This window comes from Ursus americanus, chromosome 20, assembly GCF_024610735.1.
Source record: "Ursus americanus isolate L20-20 chromosome 20, mUrsAme1.1.p, whole genome shotgun sequence".
Lineage (NCBI taxonomy): Eukaryota > Metazoa > Chordata > Mammalia > Carnivora > Ursidae > Ursus > Ursus americanus.
The window spans coordinates 53,932,351-53,953,312 of NC_142146.1; the positions used below are offsets into that span (position 1 = coordinate 53,932,351).

The 20,962-nt window shown below is 39.1% G+C and overlaps 1 protein-coding gene and 1 long non-coding RNA gene across 2 annotated transcripts in view; both read left to right on the forward strand.

The window, feature by feature from the left end:
* The window catches only part of LOC148108436 (uncharacterized), a 61,263-nt gene that overhangs the window by 25,998 nt on the left and 14,303 nt on the right, over positions 1-20,962 (forward strand). The gene's annotated exons all lie outside the window — the stretch shown is intronic.
* ARL14 (ARF like GTPase 14) lies at positions 205-8,250 on the forward strand. The gene has a single exon (XM_045811484.2). It carries the CDS (start codon positions 1,344-1,346, stop codon positions 1,920-1,922), a length of 579 nt encoding a protein of 192 aa, XP_045667440.2. The 5' UTR covers positions 205-1,343; the 3' UTR covers positions 1,923-8,250.

Consider the following 20,962-nt stretch of genomic DNA (forward strand, 5'->3'; position numbering starts at 1 on the left):
AACAATCCTTTCTTTTTTTTTTGCTAATAACTTTCTTGCCCCATTCTCCTTTTTTTTCTATTGAAGTATAGTTAATACACAATGTTACATGAGTTCCAGGTGTACAACATAGTGAATCAACAATTCTATCCATTATACTGTGCTCCCCACAAGTGTGGCTACCATCTGTCATCATACAGCTACTGCAGTATCATCGACTATACTCTCTGCTGTGCCTTGTATCCCTATAACTTATTCACGCCGTAATAGGAAGCCTGTATCTCCCACTCCCTATACCCATTTTGCCCATCCCCTACCCCATCCTCCTTTCTATAGAAAGCTTCCATTTTGTACAACTCCTCGAAACTCCCCTTTACTTGCTAGATGGGATGCTGCCCAATTCATGAATCACTTAATAAAGCCAATCAGATCTTCAAATTTCCTCAGATTTGTGAATTTTGTTAACACCACTCATCTCCCATCTATATTCCACCTTGCAGAATTCTGTTGAAATCTCTCACCCTCTAATGGAGTCTCTTGCTCTTATATGTTCTTTTTATGGGCTTTTATGGGTTTATATGTTCTTTTTATTCCTTTACCATCATTTTGGTGGAGTCTTGAGGAAAGGAGATAAATACATGTATTCAATTTACCACCTTTAATCAGACTGCTTAATTTCAAAAGTGTTTGTGTTACAAACTTCCCTCCTATCCCTGTATATTCGGTCTTCCGAATAGTGTAAATTTTCTAGAAGATTAAAGCAGTGTTTCTGTATATTATGGAAGTAAAGTTCACATAACCTTGGGTGGTTTAAAGTATCCTTCTGAGTAATCTGGACAAGGGAAAAGTACTAAAGATACTTATGGGACTGTGAGATAAACTCTCTCTTCATGACTTCAGAAGCTGGTTACTCATTTACAACTGGGATAAGAGAAATGTTTAACTAGAGAAGTTCTATAAACCACTTGTAAAGTTACGTTTTTATTCTACGACTGAACCATGTTCCCATAAACCTTTGGTTACCTCTAAATTTCCAACATCTGGAAGAGAACAAGCTGTGGCATCACCCAGCCAGCCCCTCCTACGTCCTACTCACTCACAAAGAATTGCCCTTTGAGCGACTACAACACTGGCTTCTTACTCACACCAGATTCCTTAGGATTGGCTGGGACTGCAAATAAAACATTGTTTGCCTATAATGAGGTCGATAAGCTGCAACATAAATGCACACAAGTTCCCAGTCTTAAAATAGATCATGAAGTGTTTGCTATCTTCTTTCCGTTTTATTTTCATGTGAAACCTGGAGAGTAAGCATTCTCTCTGGCCAAAAGAAAAGGTCTTTGAAGGGAGAAAAAAACCCTAAAATGGGTCTACTGAGTTCTAAAAACCCCAAAACCAAGCAAGCCCGGATTCTTCTTCTGGGACTTGACTCAGCTGGGAAGTCTACCCTCCTTTACAAATTAAAGCTTGCTAAGGATATTATGACCATCCCAACAATAGGTTTCAACGTGGAGGTGATCGAGTTGGAAAAGAGTCTTTCACTCACTGTCTGGGATGTTGGAGGACAAGAAAAAATGAGAACCGTGTGGGAGTATTACTGTGAGAACACTGATGGGCTGCTGTATGTTGTGGATAGTACGGACAAGCAACGACTAGAAGACTCCAGGAGAGAGCTGAAGCACATTTTGAAGAATGAACACATTAAAAATGTGCCTGTTGTCCTGTTAGCTAACAAACAGGATGTTCCTGGAGCTCTGACTGCCGAGGACATCACCAGAATGTTCAGGGTGAAGAAGCTCTGCAGTGACCGGAACTGGTATGTGCAGCCCTGCTGTGCCATCACCGGGGACGGACTGATGGAGGGGCTCAGGAAATTGACTGGATTTGTGAAAAGCCACATGAAATCAAGAGGAGACACTTTAGCATTCTTTAAGCAGAACTGAGGTCCAAGCAGTGACATACTGGTGAAGTTGAAAGGGTAATTTTTTTTCTATTCCAAATGAAAAAAGCAAGTCGCTGAGTTAGCAAACTTTTCCTAAGATGTGATTTCACCTAAATCCAGCTAAGAATTTAGAATAATATCTAGAAAATATTATTTTTGGCCAGGTTCTTTAGTAAACTATGTGGCAATGATAGTTGAGAATGAAAATTTTACAATTTTGTGCATGTTGGATGAATCAGGATAATTGTGTTTGGGACCAAATAAATTATTGCTTTATTATTTTTATATGACTACTAGAACAAAGTTAAAGTGAACTGCTAATAGGTCAGAATTCTTTCAGATGGTTTCCAGCTGTTACAGCATTGAATTTCTACCATACTCCTATGGAATAGCTAGTAAAAAAATAGAACTTTAAATTACGGAGAGGAAAAAGTTTGATGTTAACATCTTGTAAATCCCTATGCCTTAAATGAAGTTTTTTTTCTGGATTCCTGCCAACTCTTTGAAATCCATTGCTGGGAACTTCCTACAGTGAGTCAAACAAGGAACTTCAGGCTGTTAATTCCCCAGAAACATAGGAAGAAGTTCATATCTTACAGTTCTGGGGATCAGGGTAGCTAGCACCTTAGAGTTTAGGGCAAGGCCTGGGTTTCGCTCCACTTGAGGTTACAAGATGGGCTTATGGAGAATTCAGTAGAACAGTCATTACTTGGGAATATATGTACAGCTCACTGCACTGATCAAACAGGAACCAGAGCCAGACTTTAATCTCAGAGACTCTGCAATTCACAGAAGGAAACAACATAAAGCTAGTAGCTAGAATAGGGCAGTAAGTACTATGTGCTATAACATGAGCAACTCCTTCTGACCTGGGAAAACAGGAAGTGCTTCATGCAGGAGGTAGTGCTTAAGAAGGTCCCCGACTCCTAGGGACCCATGAAGGTGGAGGTTAGTCGCTGGACGTTGCCATCACTAGAAGACCCTGAAGAGCCATTGTAGGGAAGGCGAGAAGGAACTGGAGATTATACTGGAATTCCCCTGAGAGGCTCAGAACTCCCAGAAAGATGACACTTTCTTCCTGCCCCACCTCTAACAAAGCTCATTTGGGCTAGAAGCAGCAGGACTCAAGCCCTGACAGCAGCCGCTGGGGCTCCAAATCTTAAGGTCACAGAGGAAAATAAATGTTAAAGGGTGCTAGCCTTTGAATTCCTCTCATGGTTTCCTTCTCTCGCCCTAGCCATGATCTTTATAGCAAAGATCTGAGTACTGCATGGTAGGGTTTCAAATAATAAAGTAGATATACACATGACAACAGTTACAATTGGTTGAATGTTTGTCTGTGCCAGGTGTTGTGTAATTACTTTCAAACATCTCATTTAATGTTGACAACTGCCCTGAGAGAAATTAGCATTATTATGTCAATTTTACAGAGGAGCGTACTGAGACTAAACATGGTTAACAACAATAACAACCACACGAAAACTACTTTGTATTTTAACTGAGGAGTGGCAGAGCCAAGATTCAAACTGATCTAACTTCAAGGCCAGTACTGTTACTTGTCATGTTGTTTTGTAAATAAGGTATAGTGTCTGTCTTCTATGAGCTTACCATACACAATTAAGAATCAATCCAGGCTAAGGGCACCTGGCTGGCTCAGTCGGTGGAACACGCAACTCTTGATCTCTGGGTTGTAAGTCTGAGCCACACAGTGGATATAGAGATTACTTAAAAAAATAAAATAAAATCTTCAGGAAAAAAGGAATAAATCCAGGCTAAATTAAAAATAAAACTACCACATGATCCAGCAATCCTACTACTGGGTATATATCCAAAGGAAATGAAATCACTACCTTGAAGAGATATCTGCACTTCCATGTTAATTGCAACATTATTCACAATAGTCAAACGTGGAAACAACTTAAGCATCCATCAATGGATTAATGGATGAATGGATAAAGAAAATGTGGTATGTATACACAATGGAATATTAGTCAGCCACAAAAAAGGGAAATCCTAGTATCTGTGACAACATGGATGAAACTGGAGGGCACTGTGTTAATAAGTCAGACACAGAAAGACAAATATTTTATGATTTCACTTTTATGGGGAATCTAAAAGAGCCAAACTCACAGAAACAGAAAGTAGATTGGTGTTTGACAGAGGTTGGAGATGGGGGAAGGGAGGGATTGGGTAGACGTTTGTAATAGGGCACAAACTTTCAATTATAAGATGAATAAGTTCTGAGGATCTAAGGTACAGCATGGTGACTATAGTCAATAATACTGTATTGCTTACTTGAATTTGCCAAGAGAATAAATCTTAAGCATTCTCACGAAAAAAAAAAAAGTAAGGAGTGAATCATGGAACACTACATCAAAAACTAAGGATGTAATGTATGGTGACTAACATAACATAATAAAAAATTATTATAAAAAAAGTAAGGAGGATGTGTTAACTCAATTGTGGGAATCCTTTTACAATGTATTTCAAATCATCACACTGTGCACTTTAATATATTATTATATATGCAATACACATTATAATTTTATTTGTCAATTACACCTCAATAAAGCTAGGGGGGAAATAAATGCAGGCCAACATATAATACTTTTACATTAAGAAGGTTCTCTGAGGGGCACCTGGCTTAGTGAGTTAAGCGTCTGACTCTGCTCAGGTCATAATTTCTAGGTCTTAAGATCAAGCCCTGCATCAGGCTCTGTGCTCAGCAGGGAGTCTGCTTGAGATTCCCTCTCTCCCTCTCCTCCTTCTTACCCACCCCCCCAAATAAATAAATAACATCTTACAAAAAAAAAAAAAAAAAGGTTCCTTGAAAAAACAAGCCAGACAGAATAAATTAAGTACAATAACAGAGACATAAGAAACATGCTGAGAGACTGGCAAAAAAAGCTCCTAATTTCAGGAAAATCTCAGCAGAGATCTTCAATGTTAAATGCTTGGTAGCACAGTCTTTCTTAGTTCCACAAAATTATTAAAACCACAAATATGTATCTTTTAAAAAAATGCATCCTCTCTTACCATTTTTCCCTATGTGGTTAAAAAAATCTTCCTAATAATCTTAAAATCAGGAGTCACTAACTTATGTCTATAGAAAATGTCTGAACAGAAAACGTCACCTGGTGGTCCTCAGTATTCTGGTATTCTGAATTAAGTGACCCCCTTGTGGCCTAGTCTTAGCATAATGTAAAATTCAGAAAAAATAATCCCCCCAAATATAAAAATCAATTAAAATCTTCACTTGAGAAAGCTCTAGCTGTGTGTAGTGGGTGTGCTGGGCAGATACCTTCTTAATGTAAGAGCAAAAGTTACAAAGTAGCCTTTCCTCTCTCATTTCAATATCTCCCCCAGATAGCAGCTATTCCTCAAAGTCTCTAGTAATATTGTCTGAGAAACCTGAACATTCGCATGCTTTTCCCCTTTCTTCCCTGGGATCCGATCTATTTTCTTTCATCAGTCACTTGCTTTCTTTTCAATGTACATTTTACCAATCTTTCCTTTCTTCGGGATTTCCCTCCAGCTCTCCCTAGCATGCTCCTCTTACCCTCCAACACACATACAAACATACACCTATACACTCTGCATTCTGACCCACTACTAAAGCCCAAAATTGAGGGCAGGGGAAAAGATGAGGTGCACAAAAGCAAAATATTCCTTAACAGGTGAGAGGAAAGAGGCTGTGAATATTCATGCCTTGATATTTATTGTTGTCATTCATCTGGTTCTCTGTTATCTATATGAAACAAGGCAAAACTTCTAATCCATCAAAATAGCAGACTGCCATGGATCTGTAGCAGACGAAAGCACATCACTTCTGAAATGTTCCTTCCTTAAAGACTTAAAAATCTGAAAGGTAAACATCAGTTAAATATTTTTATCTGATTTTCTAAGTATTCCCAGGGGGGAAAAAATCCCAACAGGGCATGAGAATAAAGAATGACAAAGCAGCAGCAGTGACTAATATATGTTAAAATCAGTCAATTTAAAAAGCTGAACATCACTATGTTCTGATGATGAACAATTCGGGTTCTGCCCAAACAAGGAAGACTGGGAATTTCAGACAGAGTCCTGAAGTTCTTGTACCTTATGGGCGGCGCTAGGGGACGATCTGCAGAGGCTTCAGTGTGTTCAGTATGTGAAAGTACAACCCAAGAAACAGTGTATCTCTCGTGCTTCTCAAAGGGTTGGCCTGCTTTTGTATGCATGAACTCTCCAGATGAAAGAGGGAGAATGAGAGAGACAAAATAAGAGAAAGAGAGAACGAGAGAGGCAAAGGACAGACAGATCTCTCCTTTGGTAGTGCTAATGAGTAGTTTACATAATTTGGGATATAGTGTCACAGGGGTTTCAGTCCACCAGATGTTTAACAGATTCAGCTACTTCAAGCAGGAGAAAGTGCATTTTACCTTGAAAGTGCCACACAAATATAAACGTGAGTTATTAAATGACTTAAGCATGAGTAATATTTTTACAAACATTACCTCCTTTCGTTCTCTCAAAATTTTATGGGGAGGCAAAACAAATATTGTCAACACCATTTTAAAGATATGAAGAACTGAGTAAGCAGTTATTGAGCCTAGTCCTCTGATTTCCAAGATTTTTTAAAAAGTGTAATTATCATACAATGAATTTAACAATAATGTGGCACATGCACTTTTACCATCAAATTTCTTTGTTTCTATAAGTCAAATACAACTGGCCAGAGTACTTCTTAAGCCAAAAACGCAGGAGCCATCCTCCCTTTTCCCTCATGTCTTATACCTATCTGCAAATTCTGTCAGCTCTCCCTTCGAAACACATTTCTGGCCATTTCTCAATCTCCATCACTACCACAAGGCCACCACTGATTCTCACCTGAGTGGCTACATTCTCCACACGGGAGAGGTCTAAAAATGACAATCACATCACTTCACAGCCCTGCCTTACAAGCCTCTATTCGCTTCTTACCTCGTTATGTTACCTTCTTCCTGTTTCTCCCACCTCACTCCCAGGACAGCCACACTTCCCTCCACTTCCCTCTATCACTCCTAATTTGTTACACCCTCGGGGCCCTTAAACTTGTTGCTTCCCCAGCTCAGAATATGCTTTCCTCAGGTCTTCAAAATGGTTCACAACTTCATAGCCTTCAGGTCTCCAACCAAATACGCACAGGGATTCCCTGAATCCTTATCTAAATGACCTCTTCATCCCTGCCACTCCCTACCCCTTACCCCGCTTTATTATTTTACATAGAATTTATCATGGCTTTCAAGTATATCATTTACTCATTTACTTACTATCTCTTTCCCTCCCTAGAAGGTAAGCTTCACGGGAGCAGAGACTTTGTTTGCTGTTGTATCCTAGAATGGATACAGGTACAGAATATAGAGATGTTCAGCTTTAGGACACAAACAGTATTTAAAAGGTATTTGTAGAATGAATGAATGAATGGTCTAAACCATAAAGTGAGGTCTCGTCAGGGCCTTAGGCTATGTCTCAAGATGGAATATGGATCCAATAATGGAGAGAGAATAGAATGGCAGATCTGGACCTAGGACACTCTCATTCTAACCTCAGGGTCCTTGGGGGCAGTGTGCTGGACTGGAATGAACATAGACTTTGGAGCTACAACTAGGTGGGAATTCTGGTTTATCACTTGTTTTGGCTTTTAGGCAGCTTACTTCACCTTTCTGAGTCTCAGGCTAGAATGAGACTTGAACAAGAAATAAACTTTTAGGGGTGTCTGGGTAGCGCAGTCGTTAAGCGTCTGCCTTTGGCTCAGGGCGTGATCCTGGCGTTCGGGGATCAAGTCCCACATCGGGCTCCTCCGCCGGGAGCCTGCTTCTTCCTCTCCCACTCCCCCTGCTGTGTTCCCTCTCTCGCTGGCTGTCTCTCTGTCACATAAATAAATAAAATTAAAAAAAAAAAAGAAATAAACTTTTATTGTGTTAAACCATGGAGACTTGGAAGTTGTTACAGCCACCACTGTTAACTACCCTAAACTAGGATCATGCTTCTTGCTCCTCCCATGTTTCCCAACTCCCTTCTTTTCCCAGGCTTCTTTTCCTTATAAATCCCCTCTTCTCAGTCTTTCTGCTCATTCTAGGATCCTCACTTGATTCACCCCAGAACAGGAAAGGAAAGGGGAATTTAATTTTTCCTCAACTTTTAATTTTGAAAGTTTTCAAGTCTTCAGAAAACTTGAAAGAAAAGTAAAATTAAGACAAGTGTACTTTGCACCTAAATTTACCAGTTATGACAATTTTGCCATGTCTGGGCACTTTCTCCATCTCTCCCTCCCTCTCTCTCTCTCTCTACACACACACACACACACACACACACACACACACACGATTACAATCATCCTGATACTTCACACCTAAATACTTTATTATCTTTCTTTAGAATAGACATTCTCTCATATAAGAATACCATTATTACAAATAAAAGTTTAAGCATTAACTAAATAGCATCTAATAGTCCATAATCAAATTCCCCCCAAATAGAACTTATTTATAGAACTTATTTTATCCAAGATCTATTGAATTTGGTTATGTCACTTTTTTAGAGTATTTTCCCTGACTTTTGCTAGTTCTTCATGACCTAAAAATTTTTGAAGACTCTAGGCCAGTTCATTTAAAGAATGTCCCACAGCATGCGGGCACCTGGTTGCTCAGTTGGTTAAGTATCAGACTCTTGGTTTCTTTGGCTTGGGTCATGATTTCAGGGTGGTCAAATCAAGCCCTGTGTTGGGCTCACACTCAGGGCAAAGTTGGCTTGAGATTCTCCCTTTCCCCCTCTTCCCCATCCTTCTCCTCTTTCCTAAAATAAATAAATAAACAAATAAAATCTTAAAAAGAAAAAAAAAAGAATGCCCCACAATCTGAATTTGTCTGATCCTTCACAATTAAGTTCAGGTTAAACATTTTTGAAAAGAATATTCCACAGCTGATGTACTTCCTGTTGTATCCATTAGGAGGCAAAGAGTGTCAGTTTGCCCCATCATCGATGATGCTAAATTTGATTACTTCTTTCATGATAGTATCCACTAGATTTCCCCAAGGTAAAAATATAACCTTCCCCTCTCTTCTTAATAAGTAATTTGATGTGAGAAGTACATTTTGAGACTGTGTGAATATCCTGTTCCCCAAACCCTTTCTTGAATGCTTTTAGCATCCACTGACGATCCTTTCCTGACTCAGTTATTACACTGGGAGGTGCAAAATCGTGATTTACCTTGCACATTTATTAGCTGGCATTCTACTGTAAAGAAGAGCTTTCTCTTTTATCCTCCATCTCCATAATCTCTCTCTCTATTCATAGATACTTTTTAAATTCAAAGTTTTATAATCCAGTGCTACTCAAACTGAAATCCCTGAATCAGCAGCCTCAGCATCACCTGTAAGCTGCTTAGAAATGTAAATTGTCAAACTCCACCCAGACCTATTAATCAGAATATCTGCGAGACAGAGGAAGTTCTTGCAATTTCTTTTGTTATTTACATTGTTATAATCCATTTCCCTTTATTATTCTTTTTGATGCTCAAACTGTCCCAAATTTGCCCAGAAGACGACCCTTTAAGCTAGCTACTGTGTTCTATTGATTTATGTCCCTATTAGCCTTTGAGTACTACCTTGTTTGGAAGAACATTGAGTCACCTTGTACTTCCCCTACTTAGCTGCCTCAGACCTAGAATTAACTGTTTCTCAGGAGCCCTAGTTCCTTTCACTGGGGAACAGTATTTAGAAATCAAATAATGAAGCTAGCTGTGCTTATTGTTACTGGAGTATCATTGTTTATAGTCCCATTCAGTAGAAAAAGCAAGGAAATATATCCTCTTTAAAATACTGATACTTCCAAATTGAATCCACACCATAGGATTTTTCCTTATCTTCCTCTTTCCAATTGTATCTCTTATCCTACAAAAAACTCTAGCTCCAAAACGTGTCAATACATTTATTCATTTGCTCTATGCTACAAAATCACTATACCAGTATCACTATCTCTAAAAAACCCACTCAGGAAAGTTCAAGACTTCTTTTTATTTCTTTCTATCCTGATTCAGAGTGTTGTATTCAAAAGTTTTTTGAGTTGATTTTTTGTGGTTATATAGTAAATATGTTGATTATAGGCTGATTTTTGCTATTTGTATTCATTTTTAAGGTTTGACTCTTCCTTATCTTTTTTAACATTAATTTTTGAATCTGTAAAAAATTTACATGCCTCAAAAGTGAAAGCTTTTGTAGTAAAAAGGCAGGTCATACTCATTATTATATTAAACTAAGAACTCCTCCTTAGTACAATAAACTGGTTCTCATACACCCTCCTCAAGATATGTGTAGGTGATACTGTACTGCTATATCAGGCTGGATTTTCTTTCACTTTAAAGCATTTTGAAAGCATTTTTCCACTCAAGTTCAATGTATCCTCTGCCGTTGCTTATTGATGGTGAACATGAGAGATTATAGTGACAAAATTTCATCCTCTATTTATCATAGGATAAGCTTTATTATCACAGTTATTTTTTCTGCTCTTTTTAAAACAAAAGATACATTTTACACTAATCTTAAAAATGTAATCATGTGTAAAAATACACTGATCCTAAATGGTAAAAATAAAGCCCACATATCTATATATACAAATATAAACTAGGCAGAAAATAAAATACACACGAAAATGTTTAGATGGTTGCATTATGGCCAGAATTCCTGATAGCTCTCATTATTTTCCAAATTTTGTGGAGTATGTGTTATTTTTATATTCAAGGAAAAAACATTATTTTCAAAAGAACTATTTAATCTTCGTAGCCTATACATGAGTGGATAATGCATGGCCCTAAAACTGTCACTTCAAACGCACTGATCTAAAGTAATAAGAAATCCTTTTAAAGACTAGAAATATTGCAATGAACAGACACATGAGGGCATTGTAACTAAGTTTTCATAAATTAAGAAAAAAAACCAAAAAACAAAAACCAGAAACCAAAAAACAAAACAGCTAACATGCATTGAGCACTCACTGTAGGCCAGGTTCTGTTCTAAGCATTTCATATGTATTTCCACATTTAATCCTGACATTAACTCTATGGGTTAGTACCATCATTATCTTCATATAACAGAGAAGATATCTGAAACTCAAAACCATCCAGCCACCTGAAATTGTAAACGTCATTTACAGTGGTCTTTTGTATGCAATCAAGCTCCTGCTGTCGGTTGATTGGTGAGAATTCTACCCTGTACCTCTCTACAAAGGTTTAAATTCTCTCGTAAGCCATGGCCTACTTCTCGCTCTGAAATGATCTCCCATCACTCTACTTGGAGTCTAAGAACAGGTAGGGAACAGAGAGAATGGCTATTTAACAAATTTTAGTTTTTCGTCAGAAATCAAAAGTTTGGGAAATAGGAAAATAAAACTCTATTAGCATTTTACCACATTTCCTTTCAGTCTTTCTTCTTCTTCAATGTGTGTATATATTCAATAGATCTTTTTTGACCTATAATCAAAATCATTTATTATATACCTTTATTATATTATTATGTATCTTTCAGAACCACCATTTTTCAGTGTTATGTCGTTTTCAATGAAGTAGATATACCATAACTTAATCATTTCTCTACTATTGGTTTTTTAGGTTGCAGTCAATTTTTCATGTAACTAATTCAGCAACAAACATCTTCATGTGTGTACTTCTCCTCCCCCGTATTTATTCCTTCATTTGGCAAATATTGACTGAATACCTGATAAATACCAGTCACTGTATTAGGTGCTGGGTTTAGGATTTTTTCCCTAGGATAGTATTTCAAAGATGAACAATTTTATGCCTCAATACATACTGTCGAATGGCTTTCTATAATGTCAGAATCAGGTTATTCTAAATGAATTCTTTAAAAAGAAGGAAAAAAGAGGTGTAAAAACTTTCAGTCATTAGATGACAGATGAGTACAGTATCATGTGTTGAAGACATCAAAATAAATAAGTTTGTAGATTTCAAATCAATTATGACAGGAAAAAATTAATGTCAAAATTTATAGTGTTTTTTTTTTTTTAAGATTACTTATTTATTTATTTATTTGACACAGAGACAGCCAGTGAGAGAGAGACAGCAGGGGGATTGGGAGAGGAAGAAGCAGGCTCCCAGCAGAGGAGCCTGATGTGGGGCTTGATCCCAGAATGCCAGGATCATGCCCTGAGCCGAAGGCAGACACTTAACGACTGAGCCACCCAGGCGCCCCAAAATTTATAGTGGTTTTTGCCTAACTATGACTGAAAACCCAGACACAATAAAGGAAATGTTGATAAATTCAACCACATAAAAATGAAAGTTGTGGCAAACATAAACAAAATCAAGAAAAATATCAAACAGGGATATTTTATTTGCATAGTATGTCATAAAGAAAGGTATTATGTTCTTAATATAAAATAACACTTAAAATTTTTTTAAAAACCCAAAAACTCTATAGAAAAATGTACAAAAGACATACAGTTAATAAGTGATATTCAAACGATCCTTCAACAAATGAAAAAAAACTTCAGCTTTGCTCTTAGAGAAATGCAAATTAATACTACATTTAGATACCATTTGTCATCTAGCATGTTTGCAAAAATATATGTTCCATAACATATTCTATAATTCTGTTGGTGAAAACTGTGGGAAAAAGGATAATATCAACCATTGCTAGTAGAAATACAAAATGTGTGACTTCTGAGGAGAATTTGGCAATATCTAACAAAGCTACATTCGCATTTACCTTTTAATGTAGCAATCTCACTGGCTGGAATTTTCCCTTAAGATACAAAACCACAGATCTGAAACAACATATGAGCAAGGCTATTCATTGTGACATTATTTGTAATAGCAAAATATTGGAAATAACCTAAATGTTCTTTCATAGGAGACTGGTTAAAAAAAAAAAAAAAAAAGGTATATTCCCAGAGTGAAATACTACTCAGCCAAACTAAAGAATGAAAAAGAGATGGGGCATCTGGGTGGCTCAGTCGGTTAAGTTTCTGCCTTTGGCTCTGGTGGTAATCCCGGGGTCCTGGGATCAAGCCCCACATCCAGCTCCCTGCTCAGCAGGAAGTCTGCTTCTCCCTCTCCCTCTGCCCCTCCCCCCCAGCTCATGCTAGCTCTCTCTCATATTAAAAAAAAAACGAATGAAAAAGAGGGGCATGCCAATAGAAAACTAAAAGGATCAAAAGGCAATGACACTCCAGCAGCAATGTGTACACCTAAAGTCCAGATCTTGGTCTCTAAATTTTATACCTCATTGAAAGGAACTAGAGCTCCTTGGAGAAATGGCAGATCAGATCTGGGGAAGGTAAAGTACAAGATAAGCCTGAAATATCTTAGGCAAGGGACAAGAAAGAACTCAAAGACTGATGGAAATAGGTCAAAGGTAACAGGAATGGCTTACAGAGACTCCCACTGGCCAAATCTGAGATAATTTGAGCATCAAAAAAGAATACAGATGGTAATGAATTATATCACATTGAGTAAATAAAAACAAAAACTTAAGTTCATAATGATATTCATTAAAAATACAAGAAGACAAAAAGGAAACAGTGTAGGGTGGGGGAAAGCAAAGCTCTTTTATACAGAAAAATGTAGAGGATATGATAGAGTTGGAAAGCCACTATTTTGCAACTGCAAAGTAAGAGCTAACCTTGGTTATAGCACTTAACTTATCTGTATAATAATATCGCAAGGTGATTTCCTGAAATACCTTCTGGCTCTATCTATGATCTAGGATTAACAGATTTTTGAAATGGAAAGCCTTAATCAGATAAAGGAAAAGCTACGGGATCCTTACTTTATTATGTTTTTTCCTTTCTCCTCAAAGCTGAAAATCGACTAGTCCAATAGGAGTAGATCTCCAGTTTCCTAACCCTGAATTATTTTCATCTTTCGTCATGTAGCTACAAGGTATATTGGAATTACCCATTAAAGAAGGCTTCATCATAAACAAAATAAAAAGATAAATGTCAGACCGGGAGTTAAGATTTGCAATATATATCATAGATAAAAGTCTAATGTCCCTAATATAAACATTATATTGTTTGTATATTGTTATTTATATATTGTTAAAGCAGTGGAGAAAAAAAATTGTTTTGTCCGTTAAGCCAGATAGTGTCCCAACTCCACCTTAAAGCATGGATTTTCTGAGGGAAGTAAAGCCTCCCAACATCTCCTTGATCTCTGAGAGACCAGGCTAGAGGGGAGAAGTCCATAATAAAGTTGATCTAACTCAGGGTACAGTCTCCACAGCTCATACACCCATTTCATCCTGCCATGTCTTGTCAGTCCAGTGTACACCTGACCACCTGGTGTAAATGTTAGTAGTACTCCCTTTCACTCTCAAAAGTGTCAAGTTTGGACCATATATGGTTACCCTACTTCTGGAAGACCCCTGATGCTTCTGAGGAAAGACTTCATCTGGCTGATGCTGAAGAGTAAATGACAAGCTAAAGAGAAGAGCAAGAAAAGACCCAGAATGAACGGTCTCCAAAGACATCCTTGTCTAATTTCTGAAACTGAATATGTTAGTTTGCATGGCAAAAAGAAAAAGTGATTAAGTATGTTGAGATGGAAAGATTATCCTGGGTTATCCAGGTGAGCCCAATCTAATTGCCTGGATCCTTAAAATTGGAGAAACCTTCCTGGCTGAGTTCATAGTTAGGGGGGAGATACGACTATAGAAGAATGCTCAGAGAGATGCAACATTGCTGGCTTTGAAGATGGAATAAGGGGGCTTGAAGCCAAGGAATACAGGCAGCCTCCGGCGGCTGGAAAAAGTAACGAAACAGATTCTCCCTTAGAGCGCCCATAAAGGAACACAGCCCTGCCCACACCTACAGAACCGTGGACTACATTAAAACCTAGGTGAGAAAGTGCGCAGTTGGATAGGGTCCTGCATATGTGATTCGTAGACTGCAGCTGAGACATCTACATTTTGACTGCACCTTTTTCTGTGTAAGATCTGCAATTCTCGGCTTCAGCCCTTTTGCTCAGTACTCTGTTTCTCCTTTGCGTGGAGATGTCTGGGACCCAGCTAGAGATCAGAACTGGTCCTGATGTGGGAAACAAAGGCAGAAGGAAATGTAGATAAAATTAAGTGTCCTTATAACCTGCATCCCATTGACGAATACTTGAGGCAGGCAGAGGGAAGCTCCCAACTATCTTAATGTTAATGCCTTGCTAGAGGGAAAACCACCTTAGTTGGACAACAGCAAGACCTCAGTATCACGGGAGTCTTCTTTAGCATATGAAAATGATTTTGGTACTTCCCTTACCTTTACTTCCCAATCCCAAAGTATATAATCAGTTGCTCCTCACAATCCCCGGGCAGCAGCTCTTTCTGCCCACAGTCGGTCCCTATGCTTTAATAAAACCACCTTTCGCACTCAAGACATCTCGAGAGTTCTTTCTTGTCTGTGGGCTCCAGACCCCAACAACATTACTCCAAAAACACATTACTCCCTGCTCTGGGGTGGACAGACTCAGCATTGGTAAGGAGGGTGTAAGGCACGCTACATGCACCACTCCAAAACATTTCAGGAGTAAGATATGATTGTGTTTCTTTTATAGTGAAGAGAATGATTAGACTATGTAGAATACAGCTCTGCTGTGTCATCTCGTGCAAATTCCGCTCGGAGCCTTTGGTCCTTTGACTCTGAAAGGTGAATACTACCTACTCCGAGGGTTACGAGGATTCGGGAGTGGTGGAAGGGCCAGAGAGCCGAGAGAAGACCAAAGCAAAGACAGCGCACTCACCACAAACGCAGGACCCAAACCTTCCTTCACACGTGCTGGGGGCCCGTGAGCCAGAGCAGGGGCGTGCAGCTGGGCAAGCCAACATCACGGCAAACCCCCTCCACACACCTGGAGGGGCCCCGGACCACAGGAGAACTAGCCAAGACTGGAGACTAGCGCAGCGCATTGACGTCACACCATTCCCGGCTTCCACTGCGCGCTGACGTCATCCCTCCGGCCTTCTCTCCGCGAGGATGTTGGAAGCTGGTTGGCCGGCACCGCGGGCAGATAGTGAGAATGGCTGGGCTTGTGTGGTGTCGGTGTGCGGTGACCGATAGCTCTGGCGTCTGTAAAGGGACGTATCTGGACCAAGGGGACGCCTTGTCCGATAGTTGCGCTGAGACCGCATGCACTAAGGTTTGGGTAGTTCCCCAGAGCAATGTAGGAGGGGTAATAAAAGAACATGACCACGAATCCAAACTTCATTAAAGTGTATGCACGTGCTGCCTGTACTCTTTCCCTATTCACTCTTCAACCCATTTTACCTGTTAAAGATTGGTTGTTTTTAATAGTAAGATCACACAAATATATTTCTGTGCAAACATACAAATATAAAATGAACACGTGTCAACGAGTTCCTTAATGAGGAACCTGTGTGACGTTGGAAAGAATCCTAAGAACCACATAAATTGGCTGAAAAGTATTCTGAAATTAATTTACACTTCTCCTACTTCCCCTCAATCGAATGGGTCAGCAAATTCTATTGACACAACTTCCAAAATTGGGTAAATCTCTCCATTTTCAGTCATAGTCTGAGCTGAAATCATCTGTGGATTGGACTACTACTGCCTTCCAATTGGCCTCACCCCCCCCCCCAAATCCATTCTCCACACAGCTTCCAAAGTGATTTTATAAAACAAACGACCACAAAAAGTATAGTCTAGATTATGTTGATTTCTTTCTTAAAGTCATAACGAAAGATATAATAATTTAAAACAAGTGTTTCTGGAGATATGTTTACAAAATATATCTGGTTATTATACATGAAAAATACTTTGGATTAAAGAAGAAAGGGAGTAAAAGAATATGTTCTGGGCTTAATTTCCAAAGGATATTTTCAAAGATTTTCTTTTTAAGGATGCTAGCAGTCTTTTTTTTTTTAATTGACTAAATCAATTGTAATCTAGAAGAATTTCGGGTTCATAATCCAATCTAAGGTTCTTGGAATAGAACATTAAAAAACTCACTTCTTTAGCAGACATTATTTGCTTCTGTCTCTGAGCAGCCTATATGTTGGATGCTGGAGGATTCCAAATAAAACCTGAGGGGTGGTGACATTTGAGTTTGGTCTTTCAATATGAGTAAAGTGAGAATATGAGTAGATGAAAAGGAGAGAAACTGGCACTTTAGGCAGAGGTGTACATTCAGAATATGTTTTGGAGGACAGAATATAAGTGAAATTAACTGGGAAGGGTGGACGGGAGCCAAACCATCAAGGGTCATAAATTAAGTTTTGATCTTATTCCATATGGAAGCCAATAGATTTTAAACTGAATTGTGACATGGTCCTATGTTATTAGTGTTGTTTAATAGGTAAGTTGCAACTAATTGGGCAACATTAGTTATGTAAGAAAACCAAAATAAACCTTACTTAATCAAAATCAGTTTTGGTACTAGTGGGTGATTTAGAAGAAAAGAAGTTTCTAATAAATCTTAGAATTGTACATTAGAGCTAAATGAGATATACAAAAAGATTTCTTTCTTAGCAGTTATTTATAGGGCACTAATCATGACTCAGGCACACGGGCGAGGTGGTGGCGGTTGGGGAGGGACCTCCAAGATATTTTCAGTATGTCAAAAGACCCTAACAGAAAATTGTGCATTTCACCTCAACAAGGCTGAGTAGGGTTGAAACTGCTTAAAAGTATAAAGTTAAACAAAAATCAAAATGGCTGCAGTAATGCTTCAGTGAAGCTTGGTTTTAAACTAAGTAACTTTTTCCCTCTCTTCCATAATTCTCCCTTCCTCCCTTCTTAGCCTTTTGTTTCAGGATCTCAGTACCACTGTGAAAACACGATGAAGGAGGCTGGCAGCAGTATGCAATTCCTGTCAAACCTGGCTAGACTGTATTTCCCTATACCCACTCCCCCTGCAAACCCCCCCCCCCCCCAGCCCCTTCCTCCCAGCAGGCTTGCAGTTCCGAAGGCCTTAGCCTGCAGCAGCATCCTTCACCCTGCAAAGCAATAAAGCTCTTGTTCCTCTTTAACCCAAACTCTGTCTTCCCATTGCTTATATTTTGGCTCCAAAGCACGAGGTTGGTTTTCAACAGGGTGATTACAATTTCATGTTAATTTGCTTTGGTTTGGAATTTATAGGAATTCATTATGGGAACACTGATAAACTTTGATGTATCAAAAACTCTGATGGGATAATATAGGTACCTGGTTTCTTAAAAGAGAAAATAAACTAAAATTTAAAGTAGTTTGCTCAATAAAATTATTCAGAATGTGGAAAAGCATTTGAAGGGAAGGGGAATATGCAGGAGAGAAAAGTAATGAAATTCAGGTCCCGCCTCTACATAGTCTCTTTTACATAGAAGCTAAACCTGCTTCTCCTCCCTTGATTTCTAGCTCAGTGATGGCCCTACCATTTGTTCACCAACAAACCCCAGAAGCCTGGGCATCATTCTCAATGCCTGCCTCAATTTATTCCTCCTATTTAATCACACACATCAAACTGTTGACTCTACCTCTGAAATTCTTCTAAAATTATACTCTCTTCTTTATTCACACACTTATGGCCTTGCTTGGTGTTATAAGAAACACTCTTTCTTTACCACATTATGGTTTTTTCCTTTGTTTTGCAGAATAAGTAGAATTAACTGTAAATGCACTGTGAGCAAACCAAGGACTGACCGTGTACAAAAAGATAAATTATGATGATGCAATAGGGAAGGAAACATGTCCTATTTATCCAATTCCTATAAGGTGTCCTTCTACATCCAAGAGTTACACTTGCTATTCAGTTTTTTATGAGAAAAGAGGGAGGGATGTATTTTTCAGTGTCTTGAAAGAGCTAGAAAGTTGTGATTGGTTATCATGATTGAATCTGCCTAAAGTGATATAAGCAAGTGTGATTGGATGTCACCACAGGCTCACCATTCTTGCCTCAAAAAAAGCTATACTGTGGTCAGATCACTTTCTACCTGGGCAGGTAGGCCTGGTGGTGTTCATGCAGAAATGCAAGTAATAATTATTGCTTAGCATTGTCTTGGATAGTGATGGGCTTCAGGACATACTAGGCCAAAATATGGTACAATAGGTACATTATTGAATATTTTAAATTGAAGGAGTTTGAGAAAACAGTAGAAGCAGGAAAGTCACTTTGACACCCCACCCACTTCTTCTTTCCTGAAACAGGTCATAAAACCCTCATGAGAGAAGTCCCTCCCTATACCCAGAAAGGAGCATTCTTATCTCTGAAGGCAAAATGACACAGAGAAGAATCTGGCTGAATAGGTCTTGCGAAGTTTCCTGTAGTTTACTACATTCGCCTCACACTCTGACCTATCATATTTCTTCACAGCTACCCACTCTTCATCAGCCTAGCATAGAACTACTCAAATTAACCCTTTCCTTGGATCTTCATTTCCTTATGAAGACTCCGATGTTATATAAAACTATGTTAAATACATTTGAATGCTTTTCTCCTATTAATCTGTCTTTGTAGGTTTCATTTTCATACCCAGCTAGGAACCTTAAGTGGGTCAATGAAATCTTTTTCCTCACCTACAATGAGTAATAAAAGCAAAGTTTAAAAACCCCTAAAACTTTCAGCTTATTCCATGTCCTGAAACTACCATCTCTTTGCAATTAAAAAAATCAGAGTAAAACCTAGCTTAGTGAGGTGGAAGTGTGGTTGCCTACCCAACAGCCATTTTTCCTTTTCCTTATAGTATTTGACACATACTTATACTAAAAAGTCATTATTTGTCTGAAACTCAATTTAAATGGAAATCCTGTGCTTTTATTTGGCAACCCTAACATCAACGTATCCAACTGTCATATTCCTCGGTAACATATACTTACGTAAACATATTCAGATTAGCAAAAAGATATGTTACAGTGATCATTTTCTTCTTTGTCAAACACAAATTTTAGGTCTGAGGAGTTAAGAGGGCAGAGGAGTAGGGCACCCTAAGTTCGTCTGGTCCCTGGAATTCAGTTAGATAGTTATCAAATCATTCTGACACCTGCGACGTCAATAGGATATCTGAGAAAAGAAATGCTACAATCCTACAAGTAGAGAAGGGACAGCTTTTTGGAAGGTAGGAGGTATGGAGACTTGAATCCAGAGTGATATATTGTACAATAGAGCAGTAGGGAGGGATCTGGCTTAAGGAAACTACTGCAAAGTATTATAAGCAGCAGAGTGCAAAATTGGAACTTGTATAAGTCTGCTACAGTGGGGGACATCCCTGGCTTAAAGGTGCCCAACTGACGAAGTGGGGCGGAATCCCAGGTAGGGCATTATCATCTCAGGATGCCCGGGGTCACAAGGAGAATGGGGGTGCCTGTGTGTGGCAGAGGTCCCAGGCGTTGGAGCAGAGAAGCCAGCTGAAAACAGTGAGTCTAGGCACTAGCTTTCTGCTCGGTGTTGCCATAAGCCGGGAACTGCTGGTCAGGTGACCACTCTCCCGGCAGGGGCCCAGCAAGAGGCATAACCTGGCGAGAACTCCCCTAACTCCCCCTAGGAGGAACAGTGTGGGTCTGCGCTGCAGGAATCTGTAAAATTTGGAGATTTGAAACTCAGTTGCATGCCTGAGATAAAAAACACTTGGTCACAGGCTGGGTGAACACAGAGTTCAGATGGAAACCAGGGAGACAAAAGTGATTGTTTTCCTGGGAGGGCTCACTGAAGAGCAAGGGGTGTGGGGTGGGGGGTGGATTTTCAGCTCTGAGGCCAGAGATTGAGGCACTGCCATTTTCATCCCTCCTACTGGTGCTGAAAGCCTTCAGGGAGCAAAACAGAGCCACATAGTGGAATTGGGAGCCGCTTACACTGAGCGCAGGCCCTGGAAGAGCAGCGCATTTCCGCAAGTGCAAGGACACCTGAGAATCAGTGCCAACAGGCCCCTCCTCCAGAAGACCAGCAGGAACAACTGGCTAGCACCAAATTTACGGATCATGGAGAACTGCAAAACTTCAGCTGTTGGGGAAAATAATATATAGCATTCATGTTTTTTTTGGTTTTTATTCTTTAGTCTTTCAGTTTTAATTTTTCAGCTATTTTCTTAT

Excerpts from the sequence above, each read along its gene's own strand:
- ARL14 (XM_045811484.2), top strand. The coding sequence starts at position 1,344 with ATGGGTCTACTGAGTTCTAAAAACCCCAAAACCAAGCAAGCCCGGATT.